We start from the raw sequence: 24762 nt of genomic DNA, 5'->3' as shown, positions 1-24762 counted from the left end.
GTTTAAAGTTGATGTTTTAAGTTTAGATTTAGGGTTTAAGGTTTACGTTTAGGATTTAGAGTTGATGTTTTAGGGTTTAGGGTTTAGAGTTGATGTTTCGGGGTTTAGGGTTTAGAGTTGATCTTTCATGGTTTAGGGTTTAGAGTCGATGATTTAGAGTTTAAAGTTGATGTTTTAAGTTTAGATTTGTTAACCTTATGTTTTTTTTTTGTCAAAGTTAATGAAAAGGTTATAAATGTCTTTTACCGTTCATTAAAGATGAAGGTAAAAATGGTTAGTGTAAACATGAAAAGTGGTACTTCGAAAATGATATTTTTGGCAATTTCCTATTAGTTAACCTTAAGGGTATAAGTGTCTATTACCATTCATTAAAAGTGAGGGTAAAAGTGGTTAGTGTAAATATGAAAATGAAAAGTGGTACTATGAATATGGTATTTTTGGCAATTTACCTGTTATGATTTGGAGCTATAAAGTAACGAGACCGCAGCTGATGAGATTGTAATTTAATTCGGTTTAGTCTTTGTAAATGTAAGGTGCTAACACCCATTACTTGTTGGGAAATTGCCAAAAATACCATTTTCAAAGTACCATTTTTCATGTTTACACTAATCACTTTTACATTCATCTTTAATGAAGGGTAAAAGACGTTTATAACCTTTTGGTTAACTTTGACAAAAAAAACATATGGTTAACCAATCTAAACTTAAAACATTAACTCTAAACCCTAAATCATCAACTTTAAACCCTAAACTATGAAACATCAACTCTAAACTCTAAACCCCGAAGCATCAACCCTAAATCTTCAAATTTAAACCCTAAAACATCAACTCTAAACCCTAAACGTAAACCCCAAACCCTAAATCTAAACTTAAAACATCAAGTTTAAACCCTAAATCATCAGCTCTAAACCTTAAACCATGAAACATAAACTCTAAACCCTAAACCCCGAAACATCAACTCTAAACCCTAAACTCTAAACCTTCAAATCTAAACCCTAAACCATATATTTTTCTGAAATTCGAACCCTAAACACTAAAACCCTAAACCTTCAAATCTAAACACTAAAACATCAACTCTAAACCCTAAACTCTAAACCTTCAAATCTAAACCCTAAAACATCAACTCTAGGGTTTTAGGGTTTAGGCTTTAGGCTTCAGGGTTTAGAGTTGAAGGTTTAGGGTTTAGGATTTAGAGTTGATGTTTTAGGGTTTAGGGTTAATTTTTTAGGGTTTAGAGTTTAGAGTTTACTTTTTAGGGTTTAGGGTTTAGTGTTGATAGTTTAGGGTTTAGTGTTGATGGTTTAGGGTTTAGAGTTGAAGTTTAGGGTTTAGGGTTTAGCGTTGATGTTTTAGGGTTTAGAGTTGAAGGGTTAGGGTTTAGGGTTTAGAGTTGATGTTTCGAGATTTAGAGCTTAGAGTTGATGTTTCGGGGTTTAGGGTTTGTATTTTAAAATATAATATGGTTTAAGATTGATGGTTTAGGGTTTAGCGTTGAGTTTTGGGGTTTAAGGTTTGAATTTCGAAATAGTATAATTCGAAAAAAAATTAATAAATTTTTTTTTTATTTTTTTAGATTTTTATTTATTTAAACATTTATTTATCTTACTATATAAAGCTTGGTTCTTCAAAGTTGCTAATTAACATGATCGCGACACATGTCAATTATATATCTAAAAATTGTGACATGTGTTAATCTATCTCATAATTAAAAATATATATACTAAGATATTAACAAAAACAAATTTTTTTAAAAAGTAATTAAAATATTATTTAATAGTAATTTTCCTTTTTTAAAATCATAATCAAAAGATAATTGCCAAAAACTATTTGATAATAATTTTTCTTATAATATTGTGACATGTGTTTAAATATATAATGATTAAACATATATATAACAAGATAATAAAAACGAATTTTGATAAAAACTACTTTTAAAAATTATTTAATAGTAATTTTTTTTAATATTTAGTAGTAATTTTTGAAAACCATTTAATTGATCGCGATACATGGCAATTATATATCTTAATATTGTGACATGTGTTAATCTATCTCATAATTTAAAATATATATACTAAGATATTAACAAAAACAAATTTTATTAAAATGTAATTAAAATATTATTTAATAGTAATTTTCATTTTTTTTAAATCCTAATCAAAAGATTATTGCCAAAAACTATTTGATAATAATTTTTCTTATAATATTGTGACATGTGTTTAAATATATAATGATTAAACATATATATAACAAGATAATAAAAACGAATTTTGATAAAAACTACTTTTAAAAATTATTTAATAGTAATTTTTTTAATATTTAGTAGTAATTATTTTAGAAATTTTCTTTTTACAAAATCCTTAAAAAAATTGAAAACCATTTTTTTTTTAATATTTAGTAGTAATTATTATTAATATTTTTAATATTAAATGGTTTTCTAAAAATTCATATTTTTTAAGAAAAATCATTTTCATTATTTTAGTATATATTTTTATTATGAGATAGTTAGTTATATATTTTTATTATGAGATAGTTAGTTATATATTATTTTAGTATATATTTTTATTATGAGATAGTTAGTCATTTTCAAAGTTGCTAATTTACATGGTTGTGACAATGTTAGTTATATATTTGAAAATGTGATATGTTTTAAACTTTCTCATGATCAAAAATATATATACTAAAATAAAATAAAAGCGATTTTTTAATTATAAATATTATTTAATAGTCCTATTATTATTATTTATTATAATATTTGTTTTAAGAGATACTAAAGATAGAGAATTATAAAAGATAAATATTAACTTTTAAGAAAAAATGTTAAACAAAAATTAATTGTAAAATCCTACAAGTACAAAAAATTATTTAGTAAAAAAAAATGAATAAAACTAACTTTTAAATAAATAATATTACTTTCTTAAAAGCCTAGTTAAAAGAAAATTTTAAAAGTACTCTTATTATTGTATTATAAGTAACTAACTTTCTTTTTTTTAATAGATAATTTTGTATGTTAAAAAAGTATGACCAAAAATAGCTACATATATTTCACATTTATACTTAAGTTTAAGCTTCTACATATTATTTTTACAAAAAGAGATTTCTAAAAAATAACTTCTTATTTTCCTAAAATCCTAAATAAAAGAGATTTCTAAAAAAAAAAAATTATTTTCTAATCTTAACCAATTAAGATTTTTTTTTCTTTTTTAAAAACAAAATCCTCACTAGAGAGAATTGTAAAATTTTATTTTATAGTAATTTGTACTTATAAAAATTAATGATAAACATGATAGTAAAAAAAAAATTAGTTAACAAGAAAATTTGTAAGAAATATTAGTGATATTGGAAAAAATGAATTTTGAAAATAGCAACATTTAAAAATAGTTAATATTTACTGGAAATAATTATTTAATTGAAATTTTATTTTTCTAAATCATAGAAAAAATATAATTGTAAAAGATTATGTAATATTAATTTCCTTTTCTAATATCCTAAAAAACTGTACAAGAATATTTGATAGTTTTTTTTTCTTATTTATATAAAAAATCCAAAAAAAAAATTGTATCATATTTTTAAGTCCTAACCAAAAGAGAATTATAAAACATTATTTGATAATATTTTTAAGAGAGTATTTGATGATGAACATGATACAAAAATTTATTTAATTAACAAAAGAAGTGTAAAATTAGTATTTATACGAAATGTAATTTTTCTTTATTAGTAACTAAAAATAATTATTAGATAACAATTTATTTTTTCTGAAATTCTACAGAGAAGATAATTATAATAGGTTATATGATAATACTTTTCTTTTTCTAAAATCTTAAACAAAATTGTAAAAGAGTATTTAATATTATTATTTTAATTGTAAATAAAAACGAGATTTATAAAAATAGATTTTTTTTCCTTTTAAAAAAAAATCCTAACATAATAAAATTTTAAAGAATTATCTAATAAAACATTAAATTATTACGACATAAGAACATGTATAATGTTGTTATTGGCTCAATTAGTGTATTTTACTTTCATTTCTTTTTACTTTTCATTCAATTTCTTATTTCGGATTGTGTTTAGTTTAAACGTTTAGATATAGTATTTTATCTAATCCTAAGTACAAAGTTTATAATAATTCATATATGTCTCATGACTATAAAATACAAATATTAACTTAAACTTATGTGTAAAAATGAGTTTTAATTATAAAATAAATCTCAAACAACATATGCAAAAAACAATCATAAAACTGTAATAAAATTATTTATTATTTTATAATTTTTATTAAATTAAAACATCACACAAAAACCGTTGCAACGCAACGGGCTCATATCTTGTTATATATATAAAGAACAAGAGCATAAGAGTTTTTTGCTACTTAATGAAAAAAGTATTTTTAAAAATGTTCCTTTATTGATGGTAAAAATTAAAAGTGGTAACATGAAAGTAGTGGTTAACATGTAATTTCCCTTTACTTGTTAAATAAGGCAAATTAGAATTATTTATTTATTCATTCTTTTTTTTTCCGTAAGATTATACATACATATATATTCATTCTTCTTCTTCGACAAAAAAAAAAATCATTCTTCATAGTTATTAAATTGAATATTCGTAACATTATTTTTAACGGAATTTGTAACAATATTGCACTGAAAATTTTATAAAATGTATAGACGGAAGAGTGATTTACCATCCTTTTAATTTCAAAGATATAATTAAGACTAGTTTTTCAAAATAAAATTAAAAATCATGAGAAGCTTTTGTTTAAAATAAAGTAAAAATCATGAGACTCTTGGGGATGATAATGAGTTATCTGACAGTCCACTGGCATGAACGTAGTAACCAAATCAGTATCGGCTCCACCTCTCGCTCACAGAGTCGCAAGTACCGGCGCACCGCACCGTTCCTACTGTATTTAGAATTTTAACGCCTGTATTTTTTTTTTTCGCTCAACAATAACTTTTCATTATCCAAATGTGAATACAAGATTACAACCTCGAAAATTTTTAACGCTGTATTTAGAAAATGACTAGTCTTTTAAAATTTTAGAAAAAATTTGGAAAAATACCTTCATATGAGTTTATATTTTGAAAATTACACTACTTATTATTGTTTTTGAAAATTACACTTATTTATAGATAAAATGACCAAAATACCATATTTAAATGTTATATGTATTCTAATATTTAATTTTAAAATGTTTAAAAAGTAAATCCAACGACAATCAGGTTTTATATTTTTCTTTTCTAAATAATAATCTTAATATCTATATAAATCTTATTTAAAATTTTATTCATGCGACAATATATTATTATCTCGTTGGAAATTTCTGTCGTCACCATCATAATGGAGAAAACTTATTAACTCCCACACGAGAATGTAACCAATTTTGGAACTTTAAGAAAAGAAATCAAGTATCCATAATCTGAACCACAAGTTCGACTAGATCCACTGTTGCTTCCCCAGCAAAATGCTTTTAGATATTTCATCACTATTCAATATACTTGTTCTTAGGATCTTTTCAGAAACAAAAACCAATCAATCAACATTACAAACTTCTTTAGCAAATACTAATGATCGCTTGAAGATTTTTTTTTGTTTTTGATATTAGATCAGACACTCATGAAAACAATCCAGGATATATAAAAACAAACGGTGCATTGATGTATCTCTTTTCTTTTTGTTTCAGTTTATTAATTACTGTAACTTTGTACTTTGATTAGCATGATTACATGGAAGATAGTATGTTTAAGAACTTTGTGCATATGGGCACATAAGAATTCGTGGAGTTGCAGTTAATTTTATGACATATTTGAACAGTTTTTTAAGTGTGTAGTTTGCCTGTTTTTAATGATGGTTGATGAACTTGTAAAACACTTCAATCTATTTCGTGAAAAATAGACCCCAACAATATTATGTATTTATCTTAAATATAAATTTTGACACACATAAATAATAATAATATTTTCGTATTTACATTTTAGTTATTTAAATTTGTAATATTAGAATCAGGATAAATATGTCTTATCATATACAATAAAGCGTAGTTTTCAAAAAGAAAAAAGAAAAGTGTATTTTTCAAATTTCAAATGATAAACAGTGTATATTTCAAATTATCCCAAGATTTTACATATATCAAAAATTAAATATACTCATTTTTAAGCAGTTAATACTTTATTTATTTCACAATGCAAACTTATATTCTCATATTTAATTTATATTTATTGTTAAAGCAAAATATATTAATTAAGCTTTCTAACATTAATTTTTAAATATAAAAGGATAATTAAAAAATCGATTATTTAAATTTAGAGTGAATGTATAATTTTAATATTCTTGGTTTATTATTTTTACAACTGTGGTTTCTTACAAATATTTTGCTCCGAGAGTGTATGCTAAACAGTTTTTTAACAAGATATTTAATAACTGGTTGTGCTAAACAATTTTTCTTAGGGTGGTATTTAGGTATTCTTTTGTGGTTTGAATGATTTTTTTTCCAGATTTTTGGTAATAGACTTATAATTTTTATTTGATAATTTATTTTTTGGATTGAATTTGATAATCACTTGATTCAAATCAGATTTTATCTAATATATAACATTGTCCAAAATCTAAATATTATTCAAATATGTCTGCTAGAAATATTTACAGATATCCAAAATATTTAACGTAAATAATTTTTTTTTAAATATTTCTATGAGTTTTAGTAGTTCAAGAACTACCTGATATCCAAAATATTTAATCCTGAACTCTATTCAAAAATATTTCTAAAATTAAATAATATCAAATTTAGATTTGAACCAGTTTGGATTCAGAATTTAGATTTAGTTTTTTTTTTCAGTTCTTATTTTTGCTTCACCTTCTATAATAAGACTAAATTTACAGAATTTACTCGAAAAAGATGTTGAATACGATAAAATTAATATGAAAAGATGCAAGTTTGTTCTTAAAAAATCTTTAAAAAACTTTAAAAAATAACAAAAATCCCAAAGAACGAATATACCAAAAAAAAACTCAAGCATACCACCAAGATGAATATTGAATCATCTTGTTTCAAAAACAGCCGTGATTAATTAATCATAACATTTTTTAAAAAAATCCTTAATTAAAATTAGTAATCAGGCATTGATTGACTAATCTTGCCTTCTTCTTCAGCAGCCATCTTCTTCTCAGTGATCCTCAACCAAATACAAACACCTGTGAAACTAATCATCAAGCTCACCACTCCACTTCCAAGCCCTATCCCAACGATCGCCATCACCGATAAGCCTTTGCCCTTCACCATATCCTGCAACGGATACCCGTACAACCCCTTGTTCCCCACGAACGAACTCGCGTTAAACCTCGGAAAACTCCCTGTCCTATTCGACAAGTATGTCGGAATCTGGCCGGAGAGTTTGTTGTTCGACACGTCAAACGCAGACAGCCTCGCCAAGAGTCCTAGCTGCTGAGGGATTTGACCGGAGAGCTGGTTATCATGGAGGTCGATGACGTTCAGGTAAGCGCAGAGAGCTAACTGCGGAGAGATTTCGCCGGAGAGACGGTTTGATGAGAGGTTGAGTACGGCGAGGTTAACGAGAAACTGTATCTCCGGCGGGATGTCACCGGAGATCTGGTTTGACGATAGATCCAAGGACTGGAGGTTGGTGCAGTTGGAGAGAAACGGAGAGATTGAGCCGCGAAGTGAGAGGCTAGTGAGAGAAAGCTTATAGATTCTGCCATTGTTACAGGTGGCGCCAGGGAGGTAAGAGGTGAAGCCGGAACAAGGGTTGGAGAAGACGTTGTTTGTCCAGTTCCGGAGATTACGCGCCGGATCCTCCAAGCTTTGTCGGAGATTCTTCAAACACGCCTCGTCGTTTGGATCAGCGGAAGCTAAACGCCGTGCCGTTTCGAAGCTTAGTAAAAGGAGAAGGAGTAACTGGTAGCTAATAAACCGGTGACTCCTCGCCATCTGTTTCCGTCGCAGTCAGAGAGATTTCGCGAAGGTTGAAGAAAAAAGTGGAGTTTCCATGTGCACTGTCAACGAAAAAGGAAACGGTTGCAGAACATTTGTACTTGAGAAAGTGTGTTGTGTAATAATACGGCGCGTGTTAGCATAGCGTGAGTAGGATAGAAGTGGAACTTAAATGGAGGGATTAGACTGAATTGATTGTCCTGGGGCTGGATGTGATTAGTTATACATTTATACTGCTGTTTTTCAACTTTAATTATTCTTTAAATGTATATACCAAACACACACTCATGCTTAACATCTTTAATCATGCCATCCAATGTTTTAAAAACAAATTTTAGATTTAAAATAAACTTATAGAATACTGTATCTGTATTGTAGATAGATTAAATTATTTATGTATATAGTTTTATTTAATCAAAATGGGTTAAAAAGGAAATCATAACCCCCCCATTTACTTTTCCCCCTTTTTTAGAATTTTGTGGTCCAGTAATTTGAATGCATGTGTTCATGGTATTGCAGGTCAAACAACTTTTTTTTAAGCCACTAAACCAATGTCACAAAAGAAAATCGGTAAAACTCTGGTGTCCTTAAGATTTTTTTTTTTTTTTTTTTAAAAAAAGAAAAAATTAAAAAATAAACCAACCGCGGGCCGCCGGATCCCGTAAACAGTGCAAAAAATCCCCAAAGACCGATCTTTATTTTGTGATTTTGGGACTGGTTTTTAAAATTTTTGTGGGATCCACACGTCAGTGGGGCCCACAAACAGTTAAAAACTTCTTTTAGAAACCAGCGATATTTATGCTCTTAGATCAACATTATTGGTAGGACTAATTTTTAAGTCCTTAGTTTATTTTATTATTATTTTTATGTTAAGAGACAAAGGTAAGAGACAATCCCAAAAGTGTAGATTATTGGTAGGATTTTTTGTTGTCTCTTAGTAAATTAATTATTTATTTTAATAAATAATGACATATAAAAGATAAGTTTAAAATAAAACATATAACATTAAAATTGAAAACATAAGAAAATTACAAAGTTGCCAAAATAAAAAAACAAGAAAAAAAAATTACAAACATCATAAATAAAAGCAAACAAACATTTTATTGAATTCATAGAAACTTAAACATTATATGTTATTTGGAAGATGTCCAAATTTATCCCATATATTTTCAATCAAATCTTTTTTTAATTGTTGATGGGCTTCTTTATCCCGAACTTCTGTTCGACGACCAATTGTATTGCCGTGTTTTGTAGTCTTTTTGACGGAAAATGTTTGATCCACATCTTCTCTTTGTTGAAATTCTAAAACGTTATACTGAGTGTATGAATCTCGTTCATCTTCGATAATCATATTATGGAGTATGATACATGCTCTCATAATATTTGCTATTTTGTCTTTATCCCATAATTTAGATGGATTTTTGACAACGGCAAATCTAGCTTGCAGGACTCCAAAAGCACGCTCAACATCTTTTCGAACAACTTCTTGGGTTTTAGCAAATAATGAATTCTTCTCACCTTGTGGTAGTCGGATAGATTGAATAAAAGTCGCCCAATTCGGATAAATACCATCTGTGAGATAATAAGCCAAATGGTACTCCGTTCCGTTGACATAAAAGTTTACTTGTGGCGCAATTCCATTAATAATGTCATCAAAAATAGGTGATCGATCAAGAAGCTTTCGGTGAGACAACGGATCGGTGTCGAGGGAGCGAAATATCCGAGAGGATTTTGAAATCGGGATGAAATGGGGGGACGATCTCTGTCGAACTCTTTCGCCGTCGAGAGAGAGAGTCAGGAGAACATGCAATTGATTTTCAGACGGCAAAACGACATTGCCCTACACCACTTCCACACCCCATCGCATTCAGCCAGCTGGCACTAAAGACCATCAACAAAACTTCTTAATTAAGGACAATCGACTTCCGTTTCTTTGTAATTTAAGCCTTTTTTATTTAATTTTCGGCCCAATATTCCTTAGAAATCAGGCTAAGGACGCCGGTAATGTTGGTCTTAGTGCTTTACACTATTTCGCTTCACTATTTAACACGATCATATTATATGCCACATAATAATAGGTAGAAAAAATAGTGATGATAAAAACAAAAAATATAATAGGTGAAAACTATTTGAATGTTTAATGGAGATTGACATTTACAGTTGGGGATGTAAGAACCACTAGGCATCGTTTTACTTATTAGCCCATTTTCAACTTATACAAAGCCCAATTTAAAGTAAGTTGGACATCTAAGATCTTGGGCTTGGGTCTCGCTATTTTTTCTTTGTTTCAGAGTTTCGTACCTTCTAGGAAGAATATTAATAATGTCTACTAGTAGTCTAGTATTTAAGATTATTGCAAACAAGATATGAGCCCCTTGCGTTGCAACGAGTTTTGTTTGATATTTTAATTTAATAAAAACCATAAAATAATAAATCATTTTATTATAGTTTTATGATTTTTTTTTGCATATGTTGTTTGAGATTTATTTTATAATTAAAACTTGTTTCACACATAAGTTCAAGTTAATATTTGTATTTTATAATCATGATGCATAGATGAATTGTTATAAACTTTGTATTTAGAATAAGAGAAAATATTATACCTAAACGTTTAAACTGAACACAATCCAAAATAAAAAAGTGAATGAAAAGTAAAAAAAGAAATGAAACTCAAATACACTAATCGAGTCAATGACAACATTATACATGTTCTTATGTACTAATTTAATGTTTTTTAAATAATTCTTTAAAAATTTATCTTGTTAGGATATTTAAAAGGAAAACATTCTATTTTATAAATCTCTTTTTATTTACAATAAAAAATAATATTAAATACTCTTTTACAAATTTGTTTAAAATTTTAGAAAAGAAAAATTACTGTCATATAACCTATCACAATTATCTTCACTTTAGAATTTCAAAAAAAAAATTGCTATCAAATAATTATTTTTAGTTATTAATAAATATTTTTAAAATTACTATTTTTACAATTCGTATCAATACTAATTTTACATTTCTTTTGTTAATTAAATAACTTTTAGTATCATGTTCATCATCAAATACTCTCTTAAAATTATTATCAAATAATTTTTTACAATTCTCATTTGGTTAGGACTTAAAAATATTATACAAATTTCTTTTGTTTAGGATTTTTTTTATAAAAAAAGAAAACAACTATTAAATATTTTTTTACAGTTTTTAGGATTTTAGAAAAGGAAATTAATATTATATAATCTTTTACAATTGTATGTTATCTAGGATTTAGAAAAATAAAATTTTCTATTAAATAATTATTTCCAGTTAATATTAACTATTTTTAAAAGTTACCATTTTCAAAATTCATTTTTTTCAATATCACTAATTTTTTTAAATTTTTTCTTGCTAATTAAATAATTATTACCATCATGTTTATCATTATTATTTTTTAAGTAAAGATTACTATTAAATAAATTTTACAATTCTCTCTGGTCAGAAATTTTTTTAAAATGAAAAAATCCTTGCTTGGTTAAGATTAGAAAATAATTTTTTTTAGAAATCTTTATTTACGATTTTAGGAAAAAAAAAGTTATTTTCAAGATAATGGAATTTTTTTGTGACACATTCACACTCTATTTTTTTTTAATTGACACATGTCACAATCATATGAGGTGAAATATTTGAAGTTAATTTTTGTTTATACTTCTTTTAACACAAATTATTAAAAAGTAAAGTTAGTTAATTATAAGAAAAATAAGATTGTTTTTACATTTTATTTTATTTAGAAATTTTAAAAGGAAATTAATTATTTTATAATTAGTTTTTCTTTTAGATTTTTATACAACTATTTTATTTTTAATAGAAAAAATTTTGTTTAATCATTTATATATTTTGTCTTATACATACAAACACATATTCATCATATTCACACATACTCATGTACGACAACAACATTAAAACTAAAAGTTATGTTACCATCATAAGATGTAATAAGGATAATAAAAAGTTGAGTTGTATAAAAAAATTAAAAAAAAATAATCAGGTAATACTTTTCATATAAATACTATTGTGTTTTGTAAAAATAATATGTGGAAACTTAAACCTAAATATAGATGTGAAATATTTGTAGCTATTTTTGGTCATAATATTTTAACATACAATTATCTATTAAAAACGAAAAGTTAGTTAGATCAACAACATATTCAAACACATATTCATCATATTCAAACACATATTCATTATATTCACACATACTCATCTACGACAACAAAATCAAAATTAAAAATTATGTTAGCATCATAAGATGTAATAAGGATAATAAAACGTTGAGTTGTATCAAGAAATTAAAAGAAAATACTCAGGTAATAATTTTCATGTAAATACTATTGTGTTTTGTAAAAATAATATGTGGAAGCTTAAACCTAAATATAGATGTGAAATATTTGTATCTACTTTTGATCATAATTTTGTTAACATACAATTATCTATTAAAAAAGAAAAGTTAGTTAGTTACTTATAAGAAAATAATAAGAGTAATTTTACAATTTTCTTTTAATTAGGCTTTTTAAAAAGTAATATTATTTATTTTAAAGTTAGTTTTTCGTCATGTTTTTTATTAAATAATTTATTGTACTTGTAGGATTTTACAGTTCCTTTTTGTTTAACATTTTTTTCTTAAAAGTTAATATTTATCTTTTATAATTCTCCATCTTTAGTATCTTTTCAAACAAGCATTATAATAAATAATAATAATAATAAGACTATTAAATAATATTTATAGTTAATTTTTAAGAAAAAACATTTTTATTATTTTAGTATATATATTTTTGATTATGAGATAATTTAACACGTGTCACATTTCTAATATATAATTGCCATGTGTCACAATCATGTTAATTGGCAACTTTGAATAACCAAACTTTATATAATAAGATAATAATAATAATAAAAATATTAAAGAATATTTATAATTAATTTTTAACAAAAAATGTTTTTATTATTTTAGTATATAGATATCTTTGATTATGGGATAGTTTAACATATATCACATTTTTAAATATATTACTCACATCTGTCACAATCATGTTAATTAATAATTTTGAAGAACCTAACTCAATATAATCTTTTATAATTATATTTTCATTAAAATTTTAGAAAAGAAAAATTATATTCAATAAATTTTTTTCAAATATATTTTTTTTAGGATTTTGAAAAAGAAAATTTCTAAAAACATTACTACTAAATAGTTTTTAAAATAATTTTTAAAAGTAGTTTTTTTTTCATTATTCGTTTTTATTATCTTGTTATATATATTTTTAATCAATATATATTTATGCACATGTCCCAATATTAGAAGGAAAATGATTATCAAATAATCTTTTGCAATTATCTTTTGAGTAGGATTTAAAAATAAATAAATTACTATTAAATAATATCTATAATTACTTATTTAATAAAATTTGTTTTTGTTAATATCTTAGTAAATATATTTTTAGTTATGAGATAGAATAACACTTGTCACAATCTTAAAATATATAATTGTCATGTGTCGCAATCATGTTAATTAGCAACTTTGAAGAACCAAACTAATAATCTTTTGCAATTATCTTTTGATTAGGATTTAAAAAAAAGATAAATTACTATTAAATAATATATATAATTACTTATTTAATAAAAAAAAAATTTTGTTAATATTTTAGTAAATATATTTTTAGTTATGAGATAGATTAACACTTGTCACAATCTTAAAATATACAATTGTCATGTGTCGCAATCACGTTAATTAACAACTTTAAAATACCAAACTTTATATAATAAAATTGTCAATGACATTCAACTTCATATCTTTGTTCCACTCGCATATGTATCAAGTGTCTTGCTTAGTTGTCGATTTGTTACGATTTTGTACATTGTAAATTTGGGGTCCGCTCTCTTTAAAAGTGATGATCTTGTAATTAGCTTTACAAATTATGTATTTACTCATACGTATGCCATCAGGCCATGTGATGTAATCAATGTAAATAAGGAAGGGGTCATTTCATACATGCATGCTCTTCTAAGATTCACTTCAATAACATTTTTTCGCAATCCATACTGTTGTTAACCCGGCTCTGGTCCTGTGTTGGAGGTGCATTTGCAAAGGTACTATTTCACTTTGACCTTTTTAGCTTAGATTAGGTCATATTATATTTTTTTCTAAAACAATGAAGAACTAAAAAACAAAATCCTAGTAAACTAATTTGTACGTCTACCAAACTGGAAACAAATTGAGATTACAAAATCAAAATTATTTTGATTGATTTTATTTTTTGTATAAATAAATTAAAATGATAATATTCAAACTAATATTCAAAAATTGTAAAATCGTATCTTAAAATTACTAATATAATAAAAATAAAAAATAATAATGAAATTATCATAGTAAACTTAAAAAAAAAAGTGTACTCTAAAAGTTTAATTTTAGTGGACTTCACAGTGTCGTAAAATTTTAACCTAATCACAATTATTGTCTTCATATATAAATGAAATTTACACAATCTCTCTCTAAAATCACTGCAAAAGTTTATAAAACTCTCTCAATTCTCTATAACTCTATCCCTTTCTCTTTAAAACTCTCTTATTTCTTTCTAAATTTTTTGAATATGAAGAAAAACTTTTGCTTAATTATTAATTTTTCTCATGTCTTTTTCACAATATTATCTTGTTGTTATATGTATTATCATTGATGGTTTTCATCTTCCCCCTCTAAAAATGTAAGTTTTAGATCTAAAGATTTTAAATGTGTATTTTTTTGTTTATATTCAAATAAAATTATAGATTCAAACTCTGTGCATTTACTTTGCTACTATTTTAATTTTTAATTTTTTCAGATTTAGAATTATCTGATAGAGCAGACTTCACTGCTTAAAAGTTAAAGTTAATAGAGTTCAAAAGAAGTCTACTAAACCACAAATTTTAAGCAGACTTCATTGGAAATCTACAGATATATGACTTTAATTTTTTTTCTCATATGTTTTTCTCATAATTTATCTTATTTTGCAGATATTTTCTTCCATGGTTTTTCTCTCCTCCTCCCGAAAATGTAAGATTTACATCTATAGATTTTAAATGCGTATTTTTAAATTTAAATAAAGTTACATATTCAAACTCTATGCCTTTATTTTACTACTATTTTATCTTATTTTAATCTGTATTTTTGTGTTTATTGAACTAAATTTATAGTTGGTCCGAATTTTTGTTGATCAAAAAAAAAAAAAAAAAAAAAACTAAATTTATAGATCCGAAATCAATGTTTTTGCTTTGCTAGGTAAAAAGAACTATTTTGAAATATTTTTCAGAATGAACTATTTTCAAAAATTTTAATGTATATTTTAAGATCTGTTTTTTTGTTAGTGTAGACTTCTAGTAGACTTCAAATAAAGTCTACTAAACCATTAATTTTAAGTAGACATTATAAGAAGTCTACTAAAATATGATTTAAATTTTTATCTTATGTTTTTTTTATAATTTTATCTTATTTTGCACATACTCTTTTCCAAGACTTCATTTGAGGCATCAAGATTATGAATAATCAAACAAACTCTCAAATTTTTTAATAAATTGCTTTGTAATAATTTATCATCATAAATATTCTGTAAATAATTATTTTCATGCATAATCTATAAACATTGTATTCATTTTTTTGTTTACTTGTATAATATTATTAATTTCTGCTTGTTATCAATTTTTTTCACAAGATACCTAATCAATCAAACAGTTAAAACCACCATAAGCTAAAACAATAACTAACACACACATGTGCAAGAATAAAATCTATACAAACTTCACAAGAAGTCAAGAGTAAAACTAATCACAAAAACTTTCCAATATGTCTCAAGCGTATACTTCAAATAATAAAAATACAGAAGCAGACTTCTAAGTAAGTCTACACTTATTATTTAATAGCCTAATAAAACAAGAAATTTCTTAGTTCCATAACTATAACACATAATCTTTTGAAATTTATTCAAGACTAGGGGTGTCAAAATGAGTTAAAGCTCATGAACTGGCTCAGCTCAGTTTTATTTTCCATGAGCATGAGCTCTCCTTTTTAGGCTCTTAATGATCGAGCTTAAATTAGATCACGAGTTATATGTGCGATTTTTAATGAACATGAGCTAACTCACGAGCTTAGTCATTTTATACTTTATATATATATATATGTGTGTGTGTGTGTAGATGACTTCTATTTTTCTTATGGATAGTTTCTATATTAATCATATTTATCTTCTAAAATTAAAATGTAAAACCAAAAAGTTTTAAATATACATAAAAATGTATAAGAATATTGATATCAATCCTCAGAGCGAGCCGTGCTTACACTAGGAATTTTGAAACATTTGCTTCTGTTAAAAAAATTTGAAAACTTTTTATAGGGCATATTTTTATATAGTTTGTCCATGAACAAAACGTTATTGATTGATTCATATTTTTTACTATTATAACCTAGATGTCAATATGACTAGTTAATTATATCCAATTATTTTACATTACCTCCAAATATGTTCATCTTCTTTTCTTCTATCATAAAACTTTGTTTTTCTTCATCTTTTAAATTTTTATCTAATATTTTATCTTATTTGTTTATTAATCTACTTTTACAATTTTGAAATAAAATTTCTGTATATAAGACTTATATATGTTTCAGTTTTGTATTTATCAGTTAAACATGACAATGAAAAATTATTCTACCAAAATTTTATTTCAATTTTTAATTAATTTTTATGTAAGTTCATCATAAAACAATTTGACTTAACATATTATTTTATTTGGTTTAGGGCATCAAAAATTCTTCGCACGGCTCTGTCAATCCTCTTGTCATAAATCTTTAGAATTAAAATGTAAAAAAAGATATTTCTAAGACTCTCATGCCGAATATATATTTTTATAATTTGAATAGATGAAGACTTTGAAGATGAATCATCTCAAGACTCTTATGTGAAATAGATTTTTGGATCACTAAATTAGCTTTTATTTAATTAACTATTAGGTTTTGTTTTCATTCAGTATTGAATATTAATGTTTTGGATTTTTAACATTTAAATTTTAATTATATTATGAAATTATGTTATTCTATATTTTATTTTATAATTATTTTTTATATTTTATATTTTTAAATTGGATCGCGAGTTAGCTCATTTAACTCATGATCTAGATGATCTGAGTACAAGTTTACATATGGAAGCTCATATAATAAATGAGATGAAGTGAATTAGCTCATGAAAGATCCGAGCTCACTACGAGCTGAGTTGAGTTGAGCGAGTTAGCTCATTTTGATACCCATATTCAAGACCATTAAGATTCATTAACATACACCGTATAACAATTAAATCGTGAAAATATGATGAATAATACACAAATGCACTTTTAATATAATTTTCGACGTAGACTTCAATTGGAGTCTACATTTGTAGACTTTCAAAAAAGTCTACACTTATTAGCTAACAACATAGTCAAACCAAAGATTTGATAGTTTCATAATTATAACAGATAATATTCTGAAAATCATTCAAGATCATTAAGATTAACTAACACACACTGCCAAACAATAAAATTGTGAAAAAATTTAATGAATAACACACAAATCCACTTTTAATAGAATTTTCTACGTAGACTCCATATTTAGTCTGCAAAATCGTAGACTTGCTTTGCAGTCTGCGTATGCAGAATGTCATATACATCTACTATTTGGGTTGGTTTTTGCAATTGCAAAATTCACGAGTTATTTTTGTATTTGAAAAAAGTTGTGATTGTATACAAGTAAACTTCCTTTTCAGTCTACAATTTGGAAAATGTTAGTTTTGCAATTGACCCAAATTCACCAAGTATTTGACTTTCAAAATCAGACTTCATTTTTAGTCTATATTTTTAAATTTTTTGAAAGAGGTTAGTTTTGCAATTGACCAAACTTTACCTTTTACGAGTAGATTTAAATGGACGTCTACGAATGTGTAGACTTCCTATGAAGTCTACTATCAAATCCGACGGGTTAATTTTGTGTTTGACCAAAATAAAATAGTAGACTTCATATGCAATCTACGTTTTTTTTTTATAAGAATAGACTGCATATGAAGTCTACACTTTAATTAATTTTTGGTCAATCTTTTAACATTTTAGTCAAGCATAAAACTAACATATTCAAAGAAGTCAAAGTTTTGGTCAAATGCAAAAATGACATTTTGTAGACTTTCCGGGCAATCTACAGAATGTAGACTTTCTGATGAAGTCTACTATGAAATGTCAAAAGTTCGGTCAAATGCAAAACTAATTTCTTTGTAGACTTCTTCGTAAGTCTACCAATTTTTTTTTTTTTGTTTTCAAAGGTAAAGAAAGACATAGACTTTTATTGAGGTCTGTGTTGTAAAAAATATAACTTTGGTCAATTGCAAAACTAACATGTGCGTGACAAGTAGACCGCATCGTAAGTGTACACATATGCGTAGACATATAAAACAGTCTACTATCGCGACATAGATCTAGAAAATGACGAAAGCAATGTAAATAGTTACATTTTCCGGTGTAAAACTCATCTTTTCCACCGTCCAAACTCTAAATATGAGCAAAAAGAAACACTTTTGACGATTTTTTACCGAAGAAACTAGAAAGCATGAAGTTTTATGTTTATAAAATGAAAGTTATGAGAGTTTTTAGATGAAAATTGAGAGAAAACGAAAATTTGTTGGTGTATAATGAGGAAAGTAGATATAAATTAAATTGTAGAGCTTTAAGAGCTTAAATATGGTTGGAAAAATTGATGATAATGACGTTGTTGTAAATAAGGAGAAATGTTTAAGGTCTATTTGGTATTTTGATATTTTTGAAATAAATATGAAATTAAATAATACTGATAATTTGGTAAACATTTCAAAAACTTAAGGAGGGTATGGAAAATTCATGAGTAAATAATATTTACAAAAAATATTATTTTTAGGTTTAACTTGAAATCTAAGTCATATTTGAAAAACGCTCATGGTTTTAAGTATCTGGTTCTTATAAAGCTCCTTGTGTAAGAGAATAATTTTGATTCAATCATTTTATTAACTTTAAGTATTTATCATCTTCTATTTCTTGATTTTCCATTTGTCGTGTAACTACAAGATCATGTAAAAGGTTCCAAAATTCTCGTAAATAAAATTCTCAAGTTGTCTAAAGATCAAAATCAGATTTTTTTTAAACACTTTTTATCTTTCTTTTCTTCCTCTAAAGCGAAAAGACCAAAAGAAGATACAGTCACCTCCCTGTTACGCCAGAACAGGAACAGACTCGATGTTTATACTCATCCGCTTAGTTTTCCAGATAGCCAATTATGTGCTGTGGAAGGAGAGGAACTCAAGACGGCATGGAGGTGTGTGCGCACCTCTGGATACAACTACTAAGGCCATTGGGAATATGGTCAAGAAGCGCATCTCATCTTTAAAGTATATGGGAAACCATAAGCTGAGGGGGCTACTAGTGAGATGGTTTACTATCTACACATATTAAAACATATCATTCTTTTATTCTTTAGAGATTAGAACAATAGATTATCTTATGTAAATTCTTTTTCCATCTTTGATCAATAAATTTGATATTTAATCAAAAAAAGAAAAGAACAAAAGAAACAGCCAGTAAATTTACAATAGAAAAATATCAAATAAAAGAAAGAGATAGATTCTGTAGCATTTGTTAGACTGTTGTTGTATATATTATGCTTCAGTTTATTCTGTATGATCGTGTGAACTAGCATTTGTCTGCCTTTAAAAAAAAACTACGATTGTTCTTTTCGTATAATTTTTGTTTGTTTTGTTTCACGTTATGGCCCTTTTCTCCCTTAATGCATGCAAAACCCTAACTATATATTACAACCATACAACTTTAATTAAGCCAGAGATTTGTAACAAATGTAACGAAAAGAAACATTTCAAAGATTTGTTTATGACTTAAAGTTAGCTAATGTTTACAATCAAGCCGACTCAAAGTCTAATCGTGAAAGACAGACATTTGGGTGCAAAAAGTAGAGAAAAAACTATGGGCTATACATATAAAAGAACGTTATGCGTCAATACGTGTCCTGATGTACACCGAAATGTTTATCTATCTAATCGAACAATGCCTCTTAGTTATCATTACAATCACTAGGAGGCCTATTTGTTTTCCTTTTAGTGGCTTAATATGGACCGAAATACATCATATCATTCATGTTCGATATATACTGTTATTTTATTGCTATTAGAATTATGAAGCTGATTATGATAAGCATTAGTTAATTAAACATATGCATTAAGAAAAGACCAAAATTAATCCATATACGTCACGTAAAGGTGGTTTGGACTGCCAAGAAGATAGTCGACCGTGAATTTGAATTTGGCTCCTTAGAGCATCTCCAAAAGACATTCTATAACTTCAAATATGAAGTTTTTTGCTCTCCAAAAATGAATTTCAAAACTTCAAATTTGAAGTTTTGATGAGTGAAACTCTATATTTGAAGTTTTGCTGCTCAAAACTTCAAATTTGAAGTTTCATATTTTTATTTATATTTTGGTCCCTACAATTACACATCACATTTATAATTCATAATTATTTTTTTGTTTATTACTTTAATCCTTATAAAAATTATATCTCATAAATATTTTAAGTTTTGTTTACAAAATTTAAGTTTACACATAAAATTAAATAAAACTTTAAAAGAAGATTTAAAATATTTAAAACTAGATTTAGATAACAAAAATATACAAAAAAAATTAACAATTTTTTTTAAAAAAAATTACATGAAGACATAACTATTACACAGATTTAAATATTACAACAACACTAATAGTCGGGTAAGTTTGATCCGGAACCTTTAAAATTTCCAAATATTGTCCAATTTTTTTTTGTGTAATTGAAGATGATTGTTGTTGTTGATGATGTCTTTTCGTACAATTATTTTTTGTTCTTATATTCACGAGTATTAATATCATCGATAAAAGTTAGTTTTTAGCAATATTTTATGTTTCTCTTTTACTTTCTTGTTATGATCTAATATATTTACAAGTATTAATATCTCCTGATTTCAACAATTTTTTATCTCTAATCTACAAATTAAAAATGAGGAGAGCTATTTTTACTTTGAAATGCACTAGTATATCATATATGCATTACGAAAATCGCTTTATGGAATAATATGGTATTTTGGTTGAAGCTTAATATTAATTAAGTTATTTTGTTTAAAATTTTATATTTTAATATAATATTTTATTAATTAATATTGTTGTAATATGTTTATATATGTGTTAGTTATTTACAAAAGTTTTATGAATTCAAATTAGTTATGACAAATATAAGGACCATATTATAAAATACAAATAGTTTTGAAGTTAAGTTTGAAGTTTTGCTTTTGGAGAAGAACACCTTTAAACTTCAAATATAGACTTTTGGAAACTTCAAAATAGAGTTCCTTTTTGGAGATGCTCTTACAGAAAATATAACTTAATTAGGAATAAGTTCTCCTCTTCTATAAATTTTTTTTTTTCATTATCTTGAGGAGTCCAATATTTATGAAAGGTAGATTACTCCCTAAAAAGAAAAGAAATACATGGATAGACCTCTTTTTTTAATATTCAAATGAAAGCATGATTTTATATCCAAAAAGCCACAAAATCACCACAAAAAGTTCCCATTGATAGCACATTACGATACCTCGTTTTACTGATATGCTATCGTAGATGCATATAAAATTTTCATACTCTATAACATGACTAGATTAACGCTATGGTAAAGTTTTAGTAACAGGACTAAAATCTAATTTTTCGCGACACATTTAGTGAAAATCAGAAAAGTTCCATCTCTCATCTTGCATTTTCCCCTCTCTCATATCTCTCATTTCCCCTTTTCTCTTAGAACCCTAATAAAAGGTGAGATCGATTCTACGAATCTGGAACCCTAATTCCCTTATCCCAACTGTAAATTCATCGCCATTTCGATCACCGAAGGCAATCTTGCTTCAATTGCGAGGTCTGACTCGATATTGAGCTCAAATCGAGCATAAGTATCCTTGCTTCAATTCTTTCGTATCGTTTGATTTCGTATTTGCATGTTTGATTTCGTGTTTGATTTTACTTGATTGACATCGATTTCGTAGTTGTTTGCTTGAATTGAGGTGTATATATATCAAGTTATCATCTACGAATATGTTTTGAGCTACGTGTTCTGAATTTGATTAATTTTACTTTGAATTGGTTCTTTATGTTAGTAAAGGTTTCAATTCAGGTTAGAACATACAATGGTGGACAAAGCATGGGTGCATCTTAGCAGGTGATGAATTCAATCATATATGTTACTTTTCAGTAAGTGTTTTGAGATTTAATTAACTTGTTTATTTGCTTTTCCTTTTGATTCTTAACCGTAGAGTTGATCCTGCTTATGAGAGATTGGCTTCAAAGTTCGTACGAGATGTGGCTGCATCTTTGGGAGGGATTGATATGATTCTCTGTCCTTGCATTGACTGCCGTAATATAGATCGTCACTCAGGAAGTGTGGTAGTTAACCATCTCGTTACTAGGGGAATGGAAGAGGCTTATAAGATGTGGTCTGATTGGTATCTACATGGAGACTTCAACTCAGGGGTTGCAGATGAAGGCAGAGTTCATCGATGGAATGATGCGATCTTCGGGTTATAGAGAGATGCTGAGTGTTTTGATGAAGTGTTAGCTGGTACGGGGGGTATGTCTGAGATGGCAGAGAGAGACGACAAGAAAGAAGATGAGTTTTTGGCAAAGCTAGCTGATGATGAAACACCATTGTATCCGAGCTGTGGAAAACATAGCAAGTTATCGGCTATTGTATCATTATTTAGATTTAAGACTCAGAATGGGTGGTCTGACAAGAGCTTCAATGATCTGCTAGAGACATTGCCGGAGATGTTACCAGAGGAGAATGTGCTACACACTTCACTCACTATATGAGGTTAAAATTTTTTTGAAGTCATTTGATATAGGTTACAAGAAGATTCATACATGTGTCAACGACTGCTGCCTATTTAGAAAGAGGTTGAAGAAGCTTGAGCACTGTCCTAAATGCAAAGCTTCAAGATGGAAGACTAATACCCACAGTGGTGAAAAGAAGGAAGGAGTGCCACAGAAAGTATTAAGGTACTTTCCAATAATCCCAAGACTGAAGAGAATGTACCGGCCTGAGAAAATGGCCAAGGATTTACGGTGGCACTTCAGCAACAAAAGCACTGATGGAAAATTTCGACACCCTGTTGATTCAGTCACATGGGATTAGATGAATGCCAAATACCCTACCTTTGCCGCTGAAAAAAAGAACATGAGGCTTGGACTTTCAATAGACGGATTCAATCCATTCAATATGAAGAATACAATGTACAGTTGCTGGTTAGTTTTGTTAGTCAACTATAACTTGCCACCTGATTTATGCATGAAGAAGGAGAACATCATGCTTTCATTGTTGATTCCCGGTCCACAAAAGCCTGGTAATAGTATAGATGTGTACTTAGAACCCCTCATTGAGGATCTAAACCATCTGTGGAGCATTGGAGAGTTAGTGTACGACGCAATGACTCGATCAACGGTTACTTTGAAGGCGATGCTGCTTTGGACGATCAGTGATTTCCCACTTTATGGGAATCTTGCAGAAGAAATGGTCAGTATATGTTCTTCCTGTTGTTTTCTTTTAGTTTTCTTTTAAGTGGTTAGTTGAGGATATTAAGACATACAATATTTCTTCCCGTTGTTTTTTTCGAAAAAAAGTTCTAAAAACCCATCTGGAATGACAAGGCTTAAAATTTGGGTCAAGTCACGCACTAGAAAAGATGGAACACCTATTAACACAAATGCTGCTGAGAAGATTGTGAGCTTAAAACAAATATTTACTTATCGTGATTTTGGTTGGGAGTTTTTTATAACTGAAGCTGCTTTTGTTATTCGTTTGTTTTCTAATGTGAAGGAAAAGGCAGCTGAGCTTGTTAATGGTTCTAATCCATCATGTGCTAAAGATAGATATGAGGATACACTAGTCCAACTGTTAGGACCTGACAATCCTGGTCGTTTGAGAGTAATGGGCAAAAATATGAGTAAGACAAAATTAGCTTGCTTCCAAGTGAAGAACAAGACTATGTCTGAAATGAAAGAGAAGCAAATTGAACTAGAGGAAATGGTGGATCAGTTAAAAACTGAACTTGCGAAAGTGAAAAACCAGGTGGGAGAAGAATATAAAGTGAGTGAAAAATCAGCTGCTAGAGTAAGTTATTAATATTACATCAATGATTTGTTTACAATTTTGCAATGTCACATTTTAACTCATGACTATGTAACAGAGTGTGTATAGAAAATCACTGAAGAGGTGTCTTATTATTGATTGGGCTGATGAAGATGGATGGAAACGTTGGTGAGGGGCGTATTTTCTCTTTCGACCCAGATGATATAGTGAATGACAGTCGATTAGGCCCTACAGATGTTAAAGTCTTGGTTGATTCTGTTACTGAACCATAAGCTTACCTCTGGAGACCTGCGAGAAACATGTGCACCATTAAGGAAGCTATTGGCCATATTATTGCATGGCCTAAGAATAAATGTGTTGAACTTGGTCAGAGCCTCCAACCAGAAGACATTGCACCACTGATAAAGTTTTTTTTTCTGTTGTCTTAGTAGTATAAGGTTAGACCTAAGAATACTGATTTGGACATATTATTCTATGTCTGTGATAGGGCTCAAGGGAAAATTATCTCAACAAATGCCAACTACTGGATTTATCCGATGATAAGATGGTTCTTGGTGAAGGACATTGGCAAACTACTGAACCAAAAGCATTGGTTAATGGAATTCCCCT

General features: G+C 27.2%; 1 protein-coding gene across 1 annotated transcript; it reads right to left on the bottom strand.

Moving 5' to 3' along the window:
* Positions 1-6977: 6977 nt before the first annotated feature.
* LOC106294659 (probable inactive receptor kinase At1g27190) lies at positions 6978-8114 on the bottom strand. The gene has a single exon (XM_013730272.1). The coding sequence runs from the start codon at positions 7936-7938 to the stop codon at positions 7099-7101; it is 840 nt and encodes a 279-aa protein (XP_013585726.1). The 5' UTR covers positions 7939-8114; the 3' UTR covers positions 6978-7098.
* Positions 8115-24762: the final 16648 nt, after the last annotated feature.

Source organism: Brassica oleracea, chromosome C1, assembly GCF_000695525.1.
Source record: "Brassica oleracea var. oleracea cultivar TO1000 chromosome C1, BOL, whole genome shotgun sequence".
In the NCBI taxonomy this organism is placed as follows: Eukaryota; Viridiplantae; Streptophyta; class Magnoliopsida; order Brassicales; family Brassicaceae; genus Brassica; species Brassica oleracea.
Note: the sequence above shows the minus strand (reverse complement) of the source record. Positions and strands in the feature narration are given on the sequence as shown.